We start from the raw sequence: 23,900 nt of genomic DNA, 5'->3' as shown, positions 1-23,900 counted from the left end.
CACTTCAAGTCTCAATTCCATGTAGACTGATAATTTGAAGAATATGCAACACATATAATGAATGTTGTAATTTCTGAACTGAACAATTGGTATGTTGGATGTAATAGTAATTCATGGATGGCAACATCTGGGCAAATGCACAGCTATTGGTGAATGTTTAAGTGCATTGGAGTATGCAAAGTTGATTACAATTGTAGAATGACTGACGTGTAAGGGAAGTTGTGAAGTGGAGCTTTCAAGACTTGAGATAGATAGATTTTTGTTAGGTAAGAGTATCAGGGGATATGAAGCAAAGGCAGGAAAATGGAGTTGAAGTGCAGATCAGCCATGATCTAATTGAATGGTAGAGCAGTCCTGAAGGGCTGAATGGTCTCCTCCTATTCCTTATGTTCCTAATGTCTTGCTGCTTCCCACTTGCTCCAAATGCTTCCACTCTCCCTGGTGTCAGTCCCCAGCCTACCCATTCTATCTGGCATTCAACGTCAGGCCTTCCCACTTTTCTGGATCCCACATCTCCGCTCTGTTTCCCAGGCCCAGTCCTGCCTCGAACCATATATTTTTAAATTTTGAATGGCCTAGGGTTGGTCAGCCATTTGATTGGTGCATGCTAATCACATGACTGATATCATCATGCAATTTCCATTGACTGATTAGCTCATTTAAAAATGAGTGTCTTCAGTCACACCTTATTTTCACTCATTTTTTAATTATATATAATATATATTCTTGTAGAATCTCATTCTTTAGCTTTTCCAGACCTGGAACAACTTTTTTTTTCCCTGATTGTGCTTTCTATTTGTTTTATATCAAGAAATTTAAACCTTTTTAAGTGATCACAACTATTCGCAACCCTTCTCTCCCTCTGATTGTTATTGTATCCAGGATACGACACACCTGTTACATTATAACATCACAGTAGCACATTGTAACTGTCAGAGGGATAACTTCATGCAAATTGAATCCTATAATACAGATTTCACAGATCTAGAAACTGATTTGAAACAGGGATCTTTCTGGACTGAGAAAATCTGATAAAACTGATATTCTGGTGGCTTAATTAATATTATTCATAGCTTTACAAAGTAACATTTTAGTAAAATTTCCCTCAATAAAATGAGTGAAACCATGGCTTGATCATTGTTTATCTTATAGCTCATGCACCAATCCACTTGCTCAAGAGTGACAGTCAAGACACTCAGTTTTACCAATAGATGTTTACTGACAGCTTTTTTGCATATTCAAACTTCTGTTCCATTTGCATTTAATTTTCTAATTGGATTTATTTATTCTATAATGTTTCATTATAAAAAGAAACTTTCATATTGTATGTTAGTGCTGAAACTTTACCAAAGAGTTCAAGTTCAATTATTATTTATAAGACCTATAAAATAATCTTACACAACAGTGATGACTCATAAGAATGTTTTAAAGATCCTGTTCTCAAGTAGCCTCTCCCCTTGGGAAAACAATAAAACAGGTCTGCCAAATGTTGCTTGTTATGAGTTACATTCACACATTTTGATTTAAGCTTGCTTTTAAAGGCAAATAAACACAGCTCCACATTTTAAATGGTATGTAATCTATTTTACTGTTGTTAATTTTCAATGATTTGTTAACAATGATCATAAAGAGTAAACCCAAGGACCATCTGTACAATAACTACCTAGTAAACAGCACTTAGGGTGGATTTAGAAGGGGAAGATGCTACCTAACCAACCTCTTTGACTATTTTGAGGAAGTGACAACTCAAGTGGACTGTGGGAAGCTTTATGATATATGGTGTACCTTGACTTCCAAAAGGCATTTGACAAAGTTCCAGATGAAAGACAATGAATTAAACTCAAAATTGTGGGAATTCAGGGTAAACCTTAGGAATGGATAAGAAACTGGTTGATGGGTAGGAAACATTATGTGCTTGTTAGAGGAGTTATGGTAGAGTGGTGGGGAAGTGCTGTTTAGGGTACCTCAGGGTTCAGTGCTGGTACCACTACTGTTTCTAATTTATATAAATGACTTATGCTAACTGGTCAAATTTGCAGATGCTACTAAACTAGGAGAGGCAGTAGAACCATAAGAGGCAGTCCAGAAATTACACTCTGCTGGGCAAGATATATACGTGGGCAGAGCAATAGCAGATGAAATTTAATATAGATAAGTTTAAGGTATTACATATAGGAAGAAAAAATAGATGACGTGCACTCCATAAATGTTGTTCAAATAGCTAAGGATGGAGCTGAAATAAATCTATGAACTTAGTAGACTCAATGCTAAACATTTCCAACCAATGCAGAGCAGCTATTAACAATGCCAACAGGATTTTGAACTACGTAGCAGAAACAGTAGAGTATAAATCAGAGGGGGGTAATGATTAAACTTTATAGTGCTCTGGTCAGACTGCACCTTGAATACTGTGTCTAGTTCTGGTTACTAAGAAACAAAAATTCAAGTACTGAAGGGAATGCAGAGAAGAGCTATGAAGCTAATCCCCAGTGTCAGGGGTACGAGTTATGAGAAAAGATTGAAGAAAATTGGGCTTTTCAGGAGGCGTTGAGATGTGATCTTATAAAGGTATATAAGATTTTTAAGGGTATGGAAAAAGTTAACTCGGAATATTACTTTAATTTAAACTTCAGGAACAGATCTTAGGTGACATAGGTTCAAACTAGAGAAGGGTACTTTTAGGATATCAGGAAATTATTCTTCACACAAAGAATGATCAACATGTGGAAAAAGTTCTAGATAGAGTAGTTAAGGCAGAAATCCTGGAATAATTTCAGAAATAATTGAGTTCAATAATGGGGGTTAGGATTTCTCTGGATGGATGGATGGATGAATGGGCCGAATGGCCGCCTTGATCCATAATTGTCTGTAATCCTGTGAACTGTTACTCATTTAGAATGAGAACATGAAATTCATTCTCGTTTAAAGTGTATTTATTGTGACTCACTCTGAAAAATATACACCCACATGGCCAATGGTGGGTTGACAATGTATCTCACTTTTTTTGAAAGTCACGAATACCACTCTTAATACTTCCCTGATGATAGAAGTAATAACTTTAAAAACTCTCAACGGCAGGGAAACGTTAGGAGTGAAATTTACGATTAAAAACGTGAGGCAGATTGTAAACCCATTTAAACGAATGTCGGATTATTTCTTTTGTTAAAAGAATGATAAACATTAAACCTAAAACAAGTGTCTGAGTGCAGTTGAGAGTTGACAGGCACTTTAGGATCAGTAAGAGTGAACCACGCTGCAAAATTTATTTCAGGTTTAACACTGGTTGCAATTGTAAAAATCAAGATTGGCGTCAGTCTCGCACTCCAAATGCTTGAGAATTTTTACCCCTCCCAAAAAAAAAATGTTAATGAGTGCATCTCTGTAACGGTAACGTTTCGACTTTTTTTTTTGCGGGTGAACGGCGCGGGTTGCCGTTGCCGTTGCCGGCCGAATCAGCTCGGCGTCGGGTCCGGTCAGAGGTGAAAGTGGAGCGTGAGTCGGGAGTGGGGAAGCGGCCGCTGCAGCTCAGCGGTCTCCCCCCCTCCTCCCGCCCTCTCAAGTGGGCCGACGACCGAGCACCGAAGGCGGAGGAAACAGAGCGGGGGAATTAAAGAGGCCGTCGCATCTCCGCGCAGTCGCCCATAAACAATCGGGGAATTTTAACCGCGGCGCCGAGGCCGAGCCCCCGCCCCGTTACCCATGGCAGCGGTGTGAGAGAGATGCCGAGAGCCGGCCAGGAGCGTAGCCCAGTGCCGCCGCCGCCGCTTCCTCTCTCGCTGGGTGATATCGCCGCCCGCCTTCATTTCCTTTAGTGTTTTTTTTTAAATCCTGCTGGTTGGGGAGCAGCGGGACTGCCGCACGGCGCTGAGCCGCCGCTCTGCGTGTTCAAATCCATCCGGCCTTTCACCCCACCTCGCTCCCGGTTAGTCTGTGTCCGTAAGAGGAGGAGGAGGAGGAGGCAGGTGGCGAGGCCCCGGTCTCAGTTTGAGGATGGTGAGTACATTCTCCCGTTTGGGTTTCCCGTGGGTTGGGGTTGTTAGGGACGGGTCCAGGCGCCCTGGAAACGCGCAGGCTGCGATGTTGTGAAGTTTGGTCTAGGCCGCTATCTGTTAAACTTGAGACGAACGTCCTTTTCTGTTCAGTTCAGCTTCAAACCTCATTTTTGAGTAAGTAGCTCGTTTTAAATCTTCGCCTTGGTCCATTTAATTATCCATTTGCCTTACTTTCTCGTCAGTATATGTTGTGGGAGTTTTACCATTTTTTTGTCGAACTGCGAAAAGTAGAATTGAGCAGTTTTCTCAATCGTTTGACCGAATGTAAACTTAAAATGGTATGAATTATTGTGGGCTATACAAGCAGCTTTGTACTGCTTTAGATTCTAAATGAGTATTTTGTCTTAATCTTGCTGTGAAGTAATACAATGTATTATAAAGTGTATCGGCGGGTGTATCAAACTTGACGATAAAAATTACTAGTTAAAATATCTATTGTAAACGTATAAGTTCTGTTGCTGGCCCAGCTCAGTCACATTCTGTTAATTCCTCATCATATTGCAATGTGTGAGAAAAACAAAAGTTTATTTTTCTTTTGAAGACTATTTCGATAGACGACAGGCCTTGCTACTGATTAACAGGTTATATATAAAATAGAGGAAGACGTGGGTTGAAAGGATTATTGGGTTGGCACGTGATTTCGGGGTTCCGATGACAGCATAACTTGCTGTACATCACCATTGACATTTATGGTATTGTTGTTTCTGCCATATAGCACATTAGTACCTAGTTTCTGTATTGTCTCTGTGGCTTCTTTCTAGATCGTTTTTGAGTGATACAAAATAAAACTCAGTTTTAATTTACCTAGGTATTTTCAGAATACTCGCCATTTTTGTGTACTTTTTTTTTCTCTCTAGTAAATGTTGTTTTGTATATTTGGTGCCATCCATATTTATCCAGTATTGGCATGTGCTGCATTAATTTGAGATCCTCCCAAACAGGAATATGGTCTGTGATTCCCAACAAGCTGTTCAAAGCAGTTCAGTATTCATGCTTCATTACTGGTATTGTCAAACTTCAGTAGCCACCAACCAAATTTAGGGTGCATTTATGCTACAATGTTGTTACAAGATTGTTTCTGCTTCACACTGACATTATAGCGTAAACCACAAGTCAAGACCTGTTCTGAATCTAGAAGGATGTAGTGGGGGTCTAGAAGGGGGTGGTTTCACATCATTTTTGGTTTGACACCACATGGAGTGTAACTCCAGTGCGGCCTCAATCAACATATTAAAAATGGCCATGGGATCCCCTGGATATCTTGAAGACTTTTGAAACTTGCCTGCAGTTAATTTTAATGTTGCCACCTGCACTTTCTAAACATTTAATGATGACATGGGAGATGAGCACCATGTGCAGAGCTCCCCTCTGGGCATGAGATTCTGAGTTCCAGCCAGGCAGTGTAAACAAGTTGCTGCCTGGCTGGAATCATACGCTTTGTGAGAAGAGACTTCAGTTTGTGTTTTCATGCTTTTCTTAACATTCCTTTTGTAAAGATTTGATACTTGGTTACATTAATAACTTTAAATTTCTATCTCTCTGCATTTCCACTTGTCTGCTTACTTTATGGTGGAGCATTAGACTTGTTCCCTTTAAATTTAGACCAAAATGTCTGTTTGATCTGATAAGTTTATCTTTGCAATTCTAATTTCATGTGGTAATGTGAAATTGACAAATCTATTAGTTTTTTGAAGGTGTAACTAGCAGGGTAAATAAAGGGGAACCAGTGGATGTAGTATATTGGATTTTTAAAAGGCATTCAATAAGCTGTTACACAAGATTAGGGCTCATGGGATTGGGGGTAATATATTAGCATGGACTGAGGATTGTTTAACGGACAGAAAACAGTGTAGGGATAAATGGGTCATTTTTGGGTTGGCTGATTGTAACTAGTGGGATGCTGCAAGGATCAGTGCTTGGCCCTCAGCTGTTTACAATATATACCAATGACTTAGATGAGGGGAGCAAGTGTAATGTATCCAAGTTTGCTTATAATACGAAGCTAGGTGGGAAAATAAGCTGTGAAGATTAACTGGATTGCTTTTACGAAGAGCCAGCACAGGCTGAATGGCCGCCTCCTGTGCTGTAATGCTCTATGATGAGAGGACGCAAAGAAGCTGCAGAGGGATATAGACAGGTTAAGTGAGAAGGTGGCAGATGGAGTAAAATGTGCGGAAATGTGAAATTATCCCCTTTGGTAGGAAGAATAGAAAAGCAGAATATTTTTCAAAAGGTGAGAGACTAAGAAATGTTGGTAGTCAGAGGGATTTGGGTGTCCTTGTACACGAATCACAGAAAGTTAACATACAGGTACAGCAAGCAATTAGGAAGGCAAATGGTATGTTGGCCTTTATTGCAAGGGGGTCATAGTACAAGAGTAAGGAAGTCTTGCTGCAATTGTACAGGGCTTTGGTGAGACCACACCTGGAGTACTGTGTACAGTTGTGGTCTCCTTACCTACTTGCTGTAGAGGGGGTGCAACGAAGGTTCACTAGATTGATTCCTGGGATGAGAGGATTGTCCTGTGAGGAGAGATTGGGCCTATGTTCTCTGGAGTTTAGAAGAATGAGTGATGATCTCATTGAAACATATAAAATACTTAGAGGGCTTGACAGGGTAGATGCTGAGAGGCTGATTCCCCTGGCAGGAGAGTTTAGAACTAGGGGTATTAATCTCAAGATTAGGAGTCAGCCATTTAGGACCGAGATGAGGAAAAATGTCTTCTCTGAGGGTTGTGAATATTTGGAATTCTCTACCCCAGAGGGCTGTGGATGCTCAGTCGTTGAGTATATTCAAGACTGAGATCGATAGATTTTTGGACACTAAAGTAATCAAGGGCATGGGAATAGAGCAGGAAAATGGAGTGAAGGTAGATCATCAGCCATGATCTTATTGAATAGTAGAGCAGGCTCGAGGGGCTGTATGGCCTGCTCCTGCTCCTATTTCTTATGTTGTGCTAAAAAAATCACTAATGTTGTTTTATCTCTAGGATGTGAGTTCAAATGGAACCAAGATGGATGAGATGGATAGAAGTTGTTTTGTACTTTCTATTGCCTGTAAGGACACTGCGTGAAATGAGTTCAAGTTTTGACCCAGCATTTACTGTGCACTGGTCTAAAGTACAAAGCTGTATGTAATTTGGCACAAATTGTTTTTTTTTATTATTCATTCATGGGATGTGGGCGTCGCTGGCAAGGCCAGCATTTATTGCCCATCCCTAATTGCCCTTGAGAAGGCGGTGGTGAGCCGCCGCCGCCTTGAACCGCTGCAGTCCGTGTGGTGAAGGTTCTCCCACAGTGCTGTTAGGAAGGGAGTTCCAGGATTTTGACCCAGCGACGATGAAGGAACGGTGATATATTTCCAAGTCTGGATGGTGCGTGACTTGGAGGGGAACGTGCAGGTGGTGTTGTTTCCAGGTGCCTGCTGCCCTTGTCCTTCTAGGTGGTAGAGGTCGCGGGTTTGGGAGGTGCTGTCGAAGAAGCCTTGGCGAGTTGCTGCAGTGCATCCTGTGGATGGTACACACTGCAGCCACAGTGCGCCGGTGGTGGATGGAGTGCCAATCAAGCGGGCTGCTTTGTCCTGGATGGTGTTGAATTTCTTGAGTGTTGTTGGAGCTGCACTCATCCAGGCAAGTGGAGATTATTCAATCACACTCCTGGCTTTGGGGAGTCAGGAGGTGAGTCAGTCGCCCCAGAATACCCAGCCTCTGAGCTGCTCTTGTAGCTGCAGTATTTATGTGGCTGGTCCAGTTAAGTTTCTGGTCAGTGGTAACCCCAGGATGTTGATTGTGTGGGATTCGGCGATGGTAATGCCGTTGAATGTCAAGGGGAGGTGGTTAGACTCTCTTGTTGGCACTTGTCTCATTGCCTGGCACTTGTCTGGCGCGAATGTTACTTGCCACTTATCAGCCCAAGCCTGGATGTTGTCCAGGTCTTGCTGCATGTGGGCACGGACTACTTCATTATCTGAGGGGTTGCGAATGGAACTGAACATTGTGCAATCATCAGCAAACGTCCCCATTTCTGATCTAATGATGGAGGGAAGGTCATTGATGAAGCAGCTGAAGATGGTTGGGCCAAGGACACTGCCCTGAGGAACTCCTGGGGCGGAGATGATTGGCCTCCAACAACCACTACCATCTTCCTTTGTGCTAAGTATGACTCCAGCCACGAGAGTGTTTTCCTCCTGATTCCCATTGACTTCCTATTTTACTGGGCCTCCTTGGTGCCAGACTCTGTCAAATGCTGCCTTGATGTCAAGGGCAGTCACTTTCACCTCACCTTTTTCCCTAACTTTTCCCTGTATCCTTTTTTATTGCTTCTCAAATGCCTAGCTAATTCAATTTTAAGTGATACTTTCTGTGCAAAAATATCTTTGTTCTTTTAGTGATCATCTTTAGCCTCCCCCCCCCCCCCCACCCCCCCGATACCAATTCACAAACCAGCAAAATAACCCTTCACTGTTCATCACCTTTCAGAATTTTGAAAACATCTATTATAATCCCATTTTAAACTTTATGCCGGTGAGAAGTTTTTTTTTAAGCATTTCATAACTATAACCTCATTCCCAATATAATTGTAATGATTCTTTATTGTATCCTTTCTATGACTTTAATATCCTCCCTATAATAGTGCTTAGAATTCCACACAGGATTTCAGCTGTGGCTTCACCAATGTCTGGCACAAATTCAACCTTATTTTCTTTTATATTCAATACCTCTATGTATAAAAACCCAAAATACCATTTGCCTTTTTATAGTCTTTTCTGATTGCACACCCATCTTTAAATATCTATGTATTTGCACCCCTGGGTGTCTCTGTTCTCCACGCTGAGTCTTAGGGTTTAAGTATATTCTTCCTTTCATTTTTTGTCCTAAAATGTACTGCTTCACGTTTCTCTGCATTAAATTGTATCTGTCATCTGTTTGCAATCTCCTGCATTCATCCTGATGATTTGCCATGTCCACTAATTTGGTATCAGCAAAGTTTGTACCGTTTCCTCTTGTGCCTGTGTTTATATAAATAGAGAACAGATCCCTTGGGCACACCATTGCCCACATACCACCAATCTGAAAAAACATCATATTATCCCTGCTTTTTGCTTTTGTTTTCTAGCCATCCTTGCACTGCAAGTCTCTTCAATACTATGTGCCTTAATTTTTGGACCAGGCACCTTGTGTTAACTTATCAAACACTGTCTGAAATTCCATGTGTGCAAACAGTATCAATGCATTTTCTTTATATACCTTTTGATTTCCTCAAAAAAAATTCCATTAAATCAATTAAACGTGTGGTTAAGATTAGAAGGAGCGTTACTGTGCATCTGAACGGGTCTGATGATACCAAGGTGAAAAATGTTCCCCAGCATAGGTATTCCTGAGCTGATGAGTATAAACATTTCTCAAAAAATATAAATTGAGCTCAAGAACGCTGTAATTCATATTACAGCAGGATGATTAATTTTTTTCAGTTGTTGTAGATGTTTTTAACTTAATAGTTAATAATATACATTTTTAAGTCATAGCTTTCCTGCCAGTAACTAAAGGTTTCTGGTCCTCAGCATCTAATTTGGAATGGCAAATTAATGATGGTTAGTTGCTTCTCAAGTTGTATGTTACAATAATTAGTCAGTGTTGTCATCAGGCTTATGTAGTAACATGTTATGGGAAGTAAAAATCATGTCTAAAACAACACACTTCCATGTTGTACAATATGGTTCTTTTGTGTGTAATGCTCAATTTATCAGCTGAAATTGCTCCCTCAATTATGTTTAACTGAAATCACAATTACAACACAGCTATACCTATGTTAAGGTTCACTGGGTCTCATTAGTTTAGTATTTGTCAGCTTGGCCTTTATCATGTAGACCTGAAGTAAAATAATTAATATTTAAACTCCTTTTACCTCATTCTTTACATTTTCTAAAAAAAAATTAAAATAATCAGAAACAAAGACTAAAGAATTTAGCATATTTTCAGATCGCAAGTAACTTAACAGTTGGAATGCGATTCCCCAAAACATTGGTAAAAATTTTCAGATCCCATGAAACAAAAATGGAATTTGACTTATTCAGTTACTGCAAACCACTGGTGCTGATTAGAGAACAGTGAGTGGAATGATTACAGAGAATGTCTTGTAATGTAATAAACTTGACTGCTTTGCTCTTTTTGTTTTCTGCCTGAACCCAGCTGAATTTATTGAAATTGTCCAACAGGAAAAATATAAACAGACATTTGTGAATTTAAAAAAAAAATTAAATGAATTTCTTCTATAGATACATTAAAATGAAATAGTTCTCACTGTTGCCGCTCCCAAGATTTCTTTCCTAATTTATAATGTGTTGATTTTGACTGTCCAAATAGGTCAAAAAACTGGGAGACCAGAAATACTGGACCTCAAACAGATTTTGTTTTGACAGGCACGGTGCAATATCCACTCCCAGAAAGGACATAATTTCAAACAGACTCCTTACCCCATTCTGCAAGTTTCCAGGGGTTAATGGGAAACAGTTGTGCTTTCAAGTTTGACTTCTGATTAAAGAAAAATACTGAAGACACGTAAGAATATCTTCAGAATTCTTCTTTAACATCAGAAGGCATAACTGCAGAGAATTTGTCTTTTTTAATACTCTGTTTCCTGCTTTCTTTTGGTGGTATGATCTGTAGCTGATTGAAGAAAGCTCAAAGCAAGTTTGGAACAAATTGTTCAAAAATTAGGTACTAAAGGCTTGGAGAACTTTTTTTAAAAAAAGCTTTAAGTAGGGAAAATAAAATTTGCGTAATAGTCACTTTGGACCATGAGGTAATTACTGATTAATATAGAGTTTTAATTACAATTCCAATCAAAGTCTATATACTTTAATAGCTATGTAATTTTTAGTTACTGTCGCAGTCAATATTCAACTCAAAACATACAAGCTGCTGTAGATGAAATCCATAGCTTTCATATTCAATTGAATAGTCAGACATTCTCCCCATGCAAATACATTATGTTTGCAAAATTTGAGATGATGTATCTCTCAATTAAACCATTGGCTAAACAGCTGGCTTTGTTCTCTGGACGGTCCATTCAAGAAATTAGGAATTTGCGGTCAGGTCTCAAATGGATTTTGGCCTGGCATTAAGTGTATGTCTGATTGCTGGCTTTAATTGATTTTAAAATATATATTTTTAATTTCCTTTGTTCCTGGTTGAACATAAAAATACACTACGGGTAAATTTCCAGTAGCATGCTCCCAATTCACCAGTTCTTCTGAGACCATCTAGAGAAAGGTGGGAGACTCCATGGGGGAATAAATGAAGTACCTACTGTTGTTGAAGGAGTCTTATCTCAGGCCCGTTATTCATAAATATTAGCAAGGGGTCGCATCTGTTTATTTTTTGTATTCAAGGAGGAATAGATATGATCTATAAGCTGCTTTGTCTTTGCTTTAACTTATCTGTTAATAGGCTATAAATTATGTAACAGGCTTAAGTTACTGTTTGATGTTTATTGTACTGCTTTCCAGAGTCTAGGAAATCATGAGATGGCTCCTGACATATACAGTAAGCTAAATAGTGATGCGGGTTTCTTTTCAACATTTTGGTTCGCTACGTCATCTGATATTGGGCATATGGAGGCACTTTTTGGTTCATAGGGAGAGAGGTCTTGTTTACAGGAGTGTTTTTTGGTGCTAAACACGAGAAATATGAGTGAAAGATGAGGGAGAAAGATAAACTGGGTAAAGTCGCTCAAACGCCAGTTGTGGGCAAACTCTTAGAATCTGTAATTTTAGATAAAATTAGTGAGCACTTAAAGCATACGTTAATTAAGAACAGCTAGCACAGATTTGTTAAAAACAAGTCATATTTAACAAATTTAATGGACTTTTTTGAATAAATGATTGGATAGATAAAGCGAATGTAGTAGGTATAGTGTATTTGGAGTTTCAGTTGTTTGATAAGGTGTCTCACGAGGCTGTTAGGGAAATTTAGGCATCTGGTATAAAGAAATTGTAGCAGCATGGATAGAAAGCTGGTTGATAGACAGCAAGCAGGTTTGGGCTAAATGGATGTTGCTTGGACTGGAGAAGAGTTGGAAGTGGTGGACCACAGGAGTTAGTGCTAAATCTGTTTTTGTAACCAACATATATAGATGATTTGGACTTGGGTACAGGAAAAGCAATCTCAAAATTTGTTGATGACACAAAAGTAGGAAGTTTAGCAAACATTGAGGAGGACTATAAAATACTTTAGGAAGAAATGGATAGGAATGTAGATAAGTGTGTTGTAATACATTTTGGGAGAAAAAAAAGTAGAGTAAAAAGCAAGGAATGGGAGTATACAGTTAATGGCAAGACGCTGAAGGGCATGGATGAACAGAGAAACATAGTGGTTCAAATACATAATTCTCAAAGTGCAAATACAGGTAGACAAAACCATTATATATAAAAAGGCTAGTTGAATTTTGGGTTTTGCAAACAGGGATATAAGAGTACAAGAATAAAGAAGTAATGATGAATTTATACAAAACATAGGGTTAGGCTACAATTAGAGTACTATCTGCAGTTCTGGGTGCCACATTATGGAAAGGACATTGAAGCCATAGAGTGTGTACAGTGTAGTTTCACCAGGATGATGCCAGGGATGGGAAAGTATAGTTATGAGGAGTGATTTGAGATGCTGGTACTATTTCCTTTGGAGCAGAGAAGGCCAAGAGGTGATTTAATAGAAGTTTTTAAATAATGAAGTGTTTTGATAGGTTGCATATGAGAAGACTATTTCCTCTGGTTGTGGCATCAGTAACGAGAGGTCATCAATTTTATTTGTCAGAAAAAGAGTAGAGAAAGAAGTTTGGAGAAATTTCTTCTTGCAAAGAGTTATTGGCATTTTGCCGTGGAGTAGATGAGGCAAAGGCAAAATTGGATAAATATTTGAAACTGGAAGATACATGGCTATGGCTATGGAAAGAGAACAGGGCAGTTGGGTTAGTTTTGGATTACTCTAGCAAACAGCCAGTACAGACACAATGGGCCAAATGGCAACCTCTTGTGCTGTAAAATCCTCTGGTTTTAAGAGATCCAAAACCATAATGGGTGTTTTTCCTTTGCTTTCTGAATCAGCAAATGAAGCTGAATTTCATATAATGTTTTGACTTTTGGACTGTTGTAGTGATATTACAACACAATCTCTCAGACTACATTGTAAGTGTAGTGGAAGCTGAACAAATGAGTTTTTATTTAAAAACTCTTGTATCAGATTTTAGGTACTAGTGTATAAATAGGACACATAATTGGTTATAGTAAATACTTTATTTCACTGCAATCTCCTGCATAAGTGAGCCATTCATGACTACATTTCACTGTGGCCCTACTCACATCCCTTGTTTATTTTTGTAGCTAATGAATACTGGGGAAATAATTTTTTGTCCCAAGTTGTAACTTGTATAACTGATTTCGAAAAGTAAGGGGAAGGCAGGTGGATATAAGTGGAAACTAAGTGTATTGCTATATCTATGTTACCTTTAGCTTTGTATTCTCGTCACAAAAATGTTGGTACTGTTTTGTGAGATCTGTTGCAACTTGTCTTTATTACTGTGTCATCTACCATGGAATCTCCATTATTTGTACTCTTAAGACCAAGCCTTACTCAAGACATGACGTTATTGCACAGCTTTTCGTTGTGTTTGATCTCTTCCTGGTGAATAAAACTACATAATTTTGCTTATATTTGAATTTACTTGCCTGCATTCCTGTATCTAGGATATAGCTGTACCATAAGGGCAAGATCCAAATGAGAGGACGTACCAGTTTCCATTATCTACTGTGGTGGGGAAGGAAGCTAATGATACGGCAGATAATGAAGTTCCACTGAACAAGATTTGTGAACTTCACTGCCCATGATTGAAGAATAATACAAAAAAAGTAAGCCAGCAGTGGTAAAGAGCTCAGACCTTACATCAGTATTATATTAGCTGGCATTTGTCATAAAGAGTAGAAAATGACTGGTAGAAATACAAGACATCAATTAAATATTGGGGATTCTGCTGACTTAAAAGAAACTTTTAGTATTTGTAGTTTGACATTAGAACTCTTTTTTTAAAATTACTTTATCACATCTATTTGCATGTGTTTATCTAATCTTGTGGTTCAGAGTAATTAAATACATTGATCTTTCAGTTACAGAATTTGTATTCTAGATCTGGGATTATCAGTGATTATGATTTTAAGATTTAATGACCGAGCAACAACAAATTTAAGTAAAACTTTAAAATAAGGGGTTCTGGTCACTGAAGATCACAGAATACTGTCTCAATCTACTAATTTTCAGAAAGCAAGTACAGGCCAAAGTTCTATTATGGTGATTTATATAAATAATGAAAATATGCTGGACTGAATTGAATTGTAAACTGCTGTGCCCTCAGTGTACACACAACACAGCCTGTGCATGACTTTGTGAATCACATGATGGTAAAATCGTTGACTTTTGGCCACAGTAGAATGTAATGCTGTCTTTTTATGAAAAGGATTTATGACTTTTTGTACCAAGTTGTAATATGTAATTAACGAATGAATTGGAAAATTAAAAGAAATGTATGGGTGACACCTGAAACTAACTGTAAGCTGTTCTTTCTTGAGAGATGAGGAGGACATTTTAATTACTGAAGGGAAGTCATGGAAAGGTTGAAGGTACTGAGAGAGGATAAGGGCCTGTGGTCAGATGACTGCACAAAGATGCTTAAGGAAATGGTTGAAATTAGGCATGATCTGGCAGGGATCTTTAGTAAGCTAGTAGAATCAGGAGCTGTATCAAAGCATTGGAGAGAAGGTAACAAAACGTTTTTTTTTGAAAAGGGTAACAGGACAGCCCTAGAAATTCCAAGTTAGTGATCCTGACACTTGATGGGTAAAATGTTATGGGCTGACTTGAAGAAGGATATTGTGAAATATGTTGAAGTATAAAGTCATCAGGACAAGTCAATATGGCTGCAAAGAGACCCTGCTTCTCATTTCCTGCACTGGTTGGTCATTAGATGAGCGTGGAATTTGACCCTTTACTAGGGCTGGCAGCTCCTTATCAACGATCTAGCGAGATGCACAACTCGCCATAAAATGTGTGAGCATTGCCACCATCTTTCTGAGATGGACATAATGCCCTATGTGCACAGTGTTTCTCCCAATTGGAGATGCAGAACTTCAGCAGCTGTTTGTTTCTGCAACCTAATTGTGATGGGCACTTTGCCTTGGATATATGAGTACATGTTTTCATACCAGGGCTCAAGAGCACCTGACTCCCTTCCCCTCTTATGACAACTCCCCCAGACTAAACCTGATGGTATGTAACCTCAGTGACCTGCTCATGTCTGAACTGACTTTCAGATCCCACATCCTTGCCACCATTTATAACACCAGTTTTCACCTCCAACGTTACTAGCATCTGCATCTACCTTCTCATAGAAATACTTATCTATGTTTTCATCACCTCCAGGTTTGATTACTCTAGTGTTCTTCTTGAAAGCCTTCCGAATTCTGCTCTTCACAAATTGCAGCTTGTCAAAAGCTCTACTGCCTGTGTTCAATGCAATATTATGTTTGTTTCTGCATTATGCCTTGACTTGCCAACTTTCACTGGCTTCCTATTTGCCTACACCAATTTCAAAATTCTTGTCTACAAAACCCTTCATTTCCATGTCGTTACCCCACCTTAGCTCTGCAACTTCATTCAGATCTACATTCCTTTATGTACGTTTCGCTTTTCTGATTCTAGTTTCCTTTTTGTAATGCCTTATCTTTGCTGCACTTTCAGCTCCAGAGATGAGCTGTTTTGGCTGGGTGCTCTAAAACACTCTCCCTAAGTCCCTCCATCTTGTTATCTCTCTCCTTTTTAAAAATATCAAAACCCATCTCTTTGGTCATGCTGTGGCACATTCCCCTTTGTTGGAAAAAGTATTCTTCATAAAGTATTATTCATAATACTTACAGTATCTGCAGTATAGATTTAGATGCCAGATTGACCCAGTTGTTATCATTCTCCCTACTAAGTCAGAAGTTTGGATATTCACACCACTGCAGGATTGAGCAAAAGCTGACACTCCAACAATAATACACTTTTGTCCATTGGATGAGATGTTAAACCAAGATCCCATTTTCCTCATCAGATAGATGTTAAAGATCCCATGACATTATCTTGAGAAACAAGGAGTTCTCCCTTTTTGTCCTGGCTAATATTCCCCCCTAAAACACCACCGCCAAAAACAGATTAATGGGTCATTTTATCTGATTGTTTGTGGGATCTTGCGGTGTGCAAAATGGCTGTTGGATTTGCCTACTTGCACTTCACAAAGTAATTCATTATATCTAGCAGATCTCCCCATGATGTTGCTCCTGAGTCAGAAGAGTGTGATAGGGAGCATTCAGGAATAAAGTGTGACATTTACAAGAAGTGCACCTCGTATGCAAGATTGCTAATATATTAAAGATGAAGCAGTTTGGAATGTTTCTAAGAGATTTGGCGAATTGCTGTATAAATCCAAGTCATTTTTAAAATATAATGTAAAGCTTAATTTCCTTTTAAGATGTGTGAAATTTGTTGTAATATTGACTTCCTGTCATTAAGTAAAAAGACATTGAACCATGATTAAGCTGTGTTGCACATAGACACTGCTGGAAGGTTGGTTTTCATGCTCTGTGGGGCACGGAACTCTTCTGTTAATTTCTAACTTAGTATAGTTTCAGTGGCTGAGATTTGTACAGTGCGCTGGATGGTTGCATGAATGCTTCCACTGTTGGCACCAGTTTGCTATCGTGGGTACAGGATGTTGAGATTATATCATCCTAACTTTGAGAACAGTGACTGCTTCATTCACATTTCATTTTCATCAGTCACAATTGCAAGATATTACTGCTTAAAAGAATGCAGTTGACTTCCTATATGACCCAAATATTAAAACTATTTCCCATTGTAAATGACACATTTATATATCCAGTATTGGGGTCAAAGATGAGAACTGTAATTGTATTTAAATATGTAGTTTTAGTAATCTATAAACATAGAGTATGCTTCATGCAGTACTCTACCTTCTGGAAGGGAAAGTGAATAAGTTAAGAAACACAGGAAAGCTGATCAGGGAGACCTATCCTGCCCCTTCAAAGTTGTTGACTGTTTACTAACGGGAGACTATATTTACTGTGATCTTGCAAAATTCCACGATTGAGTTTCTGCTGTTCAGTATTTCTCTGGATATGACTGATATCCGCTCTTCTAGGGGGAGTACTGGGGAGAAAAAATTCTGTTTGTATCCACCGATCGTATGATAACTGTGGGTGTAAACCCGATTTGAATTTGTGTTGATTTAGGGATCTAAAATATCTGAAAGCGCAATGTTGGCATAAATGGCAGAACTCCAAAATTGGCAAACAAACGTTTGTTTTTTTTTGCTTCCCAAAAAATCTGTTTCCTTCATTGAACATTAAATAACGGATTTTGTATTCTTTGGCCTTAATTGCCTTGTTTTTAGTTTGTTTCCTTTCTCATTTCCCCTCTTCATTCCCCCCCCCCTCCGCCCCCCCCCAAAAGAAAACTCATTTTAACTGGTCTTTAGATCCAGAAATGGTATTAATTTACTAATAAAATAAAAACTAAAATCAAACCTCTTCAGGCCACATGCAGCCTTTACGCTCATGATGATTATGCTGTAGAAAACTGCTTTTCAGTCTCACCAATGATTGTCTGTCTGACTTTCATTTCATTTCAACTGGAAAATCAGTGGATGTCCAAAAGGACTTAGGGGTACAGGTACATAGATCATTGAAGTGTCATGCAGAAAATAATCAATAAGGCTAATGGAATGCTGGCCTTTATATCTAGAGGACTAGAGTACAAGGGGGCAGAAGTTATGCTGCAGCTATACAAAATCCTGGTTAGACCGCACCTGGAGTACTGTGAGCAGTTCTGGGCACCGCACCTTCGGAAGGACATATTGGCCTTGGAGGGAGTGCACTGTAGGTTTACGAGAATGATACCCGGACTTCAAGGGTTAAGTTACGAGGAGAGATTATACAAATTGGGGTTGTATTCTCTAGAGTTTAGAAGGTTAAGGGGTGATTTGATCGAAGTTTATAAGATATTAAGGGGAACAGATAGGGTGGATAGAGAGAAACTATTTCCGCTGGTTGGGGATTTTAGGAGTAGGGGGCACAGTCTAAAAATTAGAGCCAGACCTTTCAGGAGCGAGATTAGAAAACATTTCTACACACAAAGGGTGGTAGAAGTTTGGAACTCTCTTCTGCAAACGGCAATTGATACTAGCTCAATTGCTAAATTTAAATCTGAGATAGATAGCTTTTTGGCAACCAAAGGTTTTAAGGGACATGGGCCAAAGGCAGGTATATGGAGTTAGATCACAGATCAGCCATGATCTTATCAAATGGTGGAGCAGGCACGAGGGGCTGAATGGCCGACTCTTGTTCCAATGTTTCTATGTTCCAATCCAGAATCCTCTTAATATACCAGCAGATCTGTGGCAATGCTCGGGGTGAGCCATACAATGTTACAAGATGAAAGTGTGACGTTTACAGGAAGTGCATGCTATATGCAGGACTTTAATTATATTGCTAACTGGTCTTCTGTTGTGTTGCTGATGGGAATTCAGAGTTCATCACCTTTTTATAAGGAAGTGAATGTAATGTGTTGATGATAAGTGATAGGATATTGATAGGATATGATATTTGGGAGAGTGTTGGTTTCAAGCCTGGGAGGTGGTAGATTGGAATAATGAATACTTGGGTTGAGTAGGAGAAATTAACAGTTTGGAGATGGGCACTGGACATTGGATGGTAGCAGCCATTGGAGGGGTAGTAGCTACTGGGGAGTGGGACTGGAGTTGATGGAGTGTAGAATGGCAGAGTTACAGTTTGAAACCAATATAAATGGGGAGGAGTAGATGTTGTTAGAACAGTTATTGTGCCAGGTTGGGAAGCAGAGCTGGGTTGGGGAACAGAGTGTTGAAGCATGAAAGCCTGGGTGGGGAGCAGAGTCGGGAGAACAGGTGACAGGAAGAATGAAGTGTGAGAACGGGCACTGGAAGACTGCAGGAATGAACGATATTGAAGTTCTAATTATAAAAACATATTTATGGGCGAGGCACCAGTGTCTAGAAGTCTGGCTGGGAGTGGAGTCGAGCCTCTGGACAGGGAGTGAGGGCGGCCGTTTGGAAGTAGAGTGGTCAGATTGGGGCGCATTGTCGGGCCTCCAGGTGGAGAAATAAGGGCGGGTGGCAGCAGAAGGGGAGCAGTTGCGCCTTGGGGCGGGGAAAGGGCGATGGCAGTGGGAAGCAAAGTTGTAAGCTCGTAAGAAGGGGAGCAGAGTTGGGCCTCCAAGAGGGAAAGGGGAAGCAGAATGATTGTGCTAGCTTCAGGTGGGGAAACAGAACAGAGTTGTGTTGTAAGGAATCAACAGTTTTATTTTCAAATAAAACTGTTGGACTATAACCTGGTGTTGTAAGATTCCTTACATTTGTCCACCCCAGTCCATCACCGGCATCTCCACATCAGAGTTGTGTTGGACAGCAGAAGTTGAGCACAGCCAGGTGCAGGGGAAAGTCTATCAGTAATGCTCAAAGATATAATAAATACTATATTATAATCTTGTAAGTAAAATGTATGCATACATGATGAGAAATATAGCAGGCTTCGAGTTGGTACTTTTCATTTGGCCAGCAAAGCAGATTTGAATGGAGTTGGGAGACAGAACCTTGTAGGACAAAGAGATTTGGCCATAGGAGTAGAATATGCTAATGCGCAGGTGGTATTTTCAAAAGGCTTTAACAGACCTTGAAATAGGTGATTTAATAGTGTGCGAAACAGATGTGATATCTACTGTTAACAAATGTAGTCATGTCGGAAGTACAGGCTGAAAAGTAAGGACAACAGGAAATGTACACCATATGCAAAACACTTCTATCTAATATTTTAATATCCATGTGTAATTACTGGCTGTTGACACATGGTATGACTTGTGTTTGTATCTGCAAATCCCCATATGTTTGAGTTCCTCGTTTTTCGTGTAGTTAGGGAAGGATACTATGTGGAGGCCATATGCTGCCCCGTGAATAGGGTGAATTACCTTGGGTGAATTGAAGAAACAATCTTGTGTGCAAAAATCTTTAAAGTTCAGTTTTGTGGTTGATCCTTCGAGGGCGGATTGAGGCTGTGTGCACACGGGCGAACATTGGTTCTGAGCTCCTTCAAACCTAAAGCTGCAAATCTAAAAAACTGAAAAATGCAGGAAATATACAGGTGGTTCAAACAGCATCTGTAAAGAGAAAAGAGCGGTCATGATTTCTGGGCATCTGTCCTTCGTTAGAACTGACAATAATTTGGCATAATATTGATTTATATGGGGAGTGTAGTTACTGTTTGCTGCTTTAAAGTGTTCTGAATGTGGTCCCACGTGTCATTTAAGACTATGGACCCTGCTGAGTGGAGCATTTGGCAGGCTAGAAATGGGAGGAGACCAATTGGCAAGTGAAAACAAACAGGCGTTCTTGTGGAAATATTCTAAATGTTTGATTTGAAATCAGTGTGACTTGTGCTAAGAATTTTGATTTGCTGACCATTTTAGTATATGATGAATAAGAACTTGTTTGTGTTTTGGATTTTTGTGCACCATGGATCATTTGTCACGGTGATAGTAAAATGGACTCTGGTAAGCTGCAACTAATGGGAGCTTGGATCTTAGAAGTTGATGTTTGGTTGTGCGTTTTGGAGTCCCTGTTCACTTTTTATTGCTCTTAGCCTGATTTTTCTCCTCAGCTCAGTTTTGACCCACTGGGCTGCCCTTGATTCCTCCTGGAAATTGAGATGTTTCCCCCACTGCATGGCCAACAGCAGCAAAATCTCGAGATAAGAAATCTACTTTGTTATACCCCTACTTAAAACATAGGTTAACACAAACCTTTGAGTCCATTATATTAAATGATGAGTGCATGGTGCGACTATGTCCCAGGACAGCAAACGTGTTTAATAAAGTGGGGGTAATATTCATTGCTAACTTGCCTTTTAAAATATGCATACAAAGAATTGCTATCTCTATGCAACTGTCTTTCGATGTTGTAAGGGAAAGGGTAATAATTTCTTGCCCTAGAAGGAATTGCATGATAATTTATGCTTGTGTATTAATTAATTTAAGAACTCTTTAGATGTACTCATTATTGCTGTTCTGATCTTCCTAACTTTATAGCAGCAGTTAATTGGAATGTCATGTACTAAAGTCATAAATTGTTCTTTTGTGATTGTGCGGGTAGAACTAGATATTTATCAACATTGTCATAAACATCCAAAGTGCTCTCCAGAAATATTTCCACTTTTCTTTTGCTACCTGAATATTTATTTTCATATTTTCTATTCTTAGAAGTCTCAAGTTTAATACCTAATGTCAATTTGTTTTTTTCCCCTCCAGGACTTCATTCAGTATGATCTTTCATTCATCTTGATCTCAGTGCCTCCATCCTTTGTTATTGTACTGTTGCGCCAAAAAATTCTGACCAGTACATTGTCTTTAATGCAGATGAACAAATAATGAATTTTAGGAAATCTTTCTTGTATATCCTTCCCCCACCCCAAGTAGGTGGATAATGAAATCAGTTCTTGTGACAAATTGTGACCAATCCTTTGTTTTATAGGTTTACCTGACAGGAACCATGCTTACTATCCATCCGCTGGAGAACTTGAAGGTATACATCAGCAGCCGTCCACCCCTTGTGGTGTTTATGATTAGTGTCAGTGCTATGGCCATAGCGTTCCTGACATTGGGTTACTTCTTTAAAATAAAGGAAATCAAGTCTCCAGAAATGACTGAGGTATAGTTTCTTGTCTCTCTTTATTGCGTGGAAGTAATATTTTCAAAGTAAGTTTGTCCTGATGAAGTTTTAGATTTTTTTTTGTAATTTTACAAGACTGTTGACACCTTTACATAGTGTTTTGTAAAGACTGGATCCCAACAGTGAGTGTAAGGGCAATTTTATTCTAAAATCCATGTATAGGATGTATCTGTTCTTTTTGGGGGGGGGGGAGCTAAACTTACGAACATCTGTATCTACAAGTCAACAAAAAAATTGCTCTTGTGCATGAGTGGTTTGCTAAGTATACCTGCCTTCCCTTTTACAGAGCTAATATGCAGTATTATAGCAATAATTATATATACAGGTTTAAAATAGAATTTTTTTTGATTATAGCAAATACTGGATCCTAGAACCCTACCAGTCTTATAACACCTTCTCCCCCACCCCTCGGCCCATATTAAAGTATCATTTGACCCATTTGAGTATTATATCAATGAAAGCACAATTAAATTTGATACTTGAGTCTTGTTCTGATGGCATGATATGATTAGTTGTTTTACTGTGCTAAGTGCTGGCATAGTGTAAAACAATGATTCTGTTAAACACTTCATGTAATTGTACATTAAATTGGATGACTGTGCTGCTGAGTTTACAAATAGAATAGTCACAAATAGGAGAAAACATTTTTAAATAGAAAGGAAGAACACAGTATTGTGTTCAGTTCTGGGCACCACACTTTAGGAAGGATGTCAAGGCCTTAGAGGGTGCAGACAGAGATTTACTAGAATGGTGCCAGGGATGAGGGACTTCAGTTATGTGGAGAGATTGGAGTAGCTGGCGTCGTTCTGCTTAGAACAGAGAAGGGGAGATTTGATAGAGGTGTTCAAAATCATGAACATTTTGATAGTGAATAAGAAGAAACTGTTTCTAGTGGCAGAAGGGCCGGTAACCAGAGGACACAGATCGGCAAAAGAGCCAGAGGTGACATGAAGAAACTTTTTTTTTACACAACGAGTAATAATCTGGAATGCACTGCCTGATAGGGTGGTGGAAGCAGATTCAATAGTAGCTTTCTAAAAGGAATTGGATAAATACTTGAAGGGAAAAAACTTACAGGGTTATGGGGAAAGAGCAGGGGAGTGGGACTAATTGGATAGCTCTTTCAAAGAGCTGGCACAGGCACGATGGGCTGAATGGCGGCCTCCTGTGCTGTACCTACTATACGAAGAACTTGCTTTTATATAGCACCTTTCACAAGCTCAGTATGTCCCTAAGTGCTTCACAACCAATGAAGAATTTTTGAAGTGTAGCCCCTGTTGTAATGTAGGGAAACGTGGCAGCCAATTTGTGCACATCAAGGTCCCATAAGCATTTGTTTCGGTGATGTTGGTTGAGGGACAAATGTTGGCCAGGTCATTGGGAGAACTCCTCAGCGCTTCTTCGAATAGTGCCATGGGATCTTTTACATCCACCTGAGCGGGCAGAGGAGACCTTGGTTTAACGTCTCATCCGAAGGACATTGAAGTTGAAGCTAAACAATTTTGATTGTTTTAAATCTGATGCTAGTTTCGGTGAGAAATTGGTTTATAATAAGGTCTGACAAGTCAAGTATTTGTGACTGATAAGCGTCAGGTTATGAGATGTTTAGGTTGATTTTTATCAGCGTACAAAATTAACATTCATCCATTTGTTCAGCCTAGAGAGGAAAAACGTCTGGGATGTTCCTGTATGAATTGGATGCCATGCAATAGTTTTATTGGTTGTGAGTCCTGCCATAGAAAACATTCCCAGGACAATAGAGCTACCTATGTCTGCATTGTCTGGCATCTTCACGTCTACTAATATCTGGACAGCTGGCTTGTTAAGCTCCATTTCATAGTGTTAGACAATCTGTAGTCCAGCAGGCCTGGTCTTGCTGGGGAGTATAGGCTCTTGGGAACTGAGGGAAACTTGATTGGAGCTAGCGCAGGACCTATGCTAAAGTGTCCCGTGCTTGGACCTACTGCTACTAGAGCACTTGAAGAGCATGCAG

At 39.4% G+C, this 23,900-nt stretch overlaps 1 protein-coding gene across 4 annotated transcripts in view; it reads left to right on the top strand.

Moving 5' to 3' along the window:
• Window positions 1-2,477: 2,477 nt before the first annotated feature.
• tmem248 (transmembrane protein 248) overlaps window positions 2,478-23,900 on the top strand; it is a 38,878-nt gene continuing 17,455 nt past the window's right edge. The window contains exons 1-2 of one of the 4 annotated variants that reach the window (XM_068008195.1): window positions 2,478-2,568; window positions 21,710-21,886. In XM_068008195.1, coding sequence (XP_067864296.1) covers window positions 21,728-21,886 — 159 coding nt within the window. In that variant the 5' untranslated portion in view covers window positions 2,478-2,568; window positions 21,710-21,727. Of the gene's footprint in view, window positions 2,569-3,423; window positions 3,994-21,709; window positions 21,887-23,900 lie in introns of those variants that run through there. The other 3 variants (XM_068008194.1, XR_010968491.1, XM_068008196.1) reach the window with 3 other exon arrangements.

This window comes from Heptranchias perlo, chromosome 28 (genome assembly GCF_035084215.1).
Source record: "Heptranchias perlo isolate sHepPer1 chromosome 28, sHepPer1.hap1, whole genome shotgun sequence".
Taxonomy (NCBI): domain Eukaryota; kingdom Metazoa; phylum Chordata; class Chondrichthyes; order Hexanchiformes; family Hexanchidae; genus Heptranchias; species Heptranchias perlo.
The sequence above is the reverse complement of the archived record's forward strand: the minus strand, read 5'-3'. Positions and strand labels throughout refer to the sequence as shown.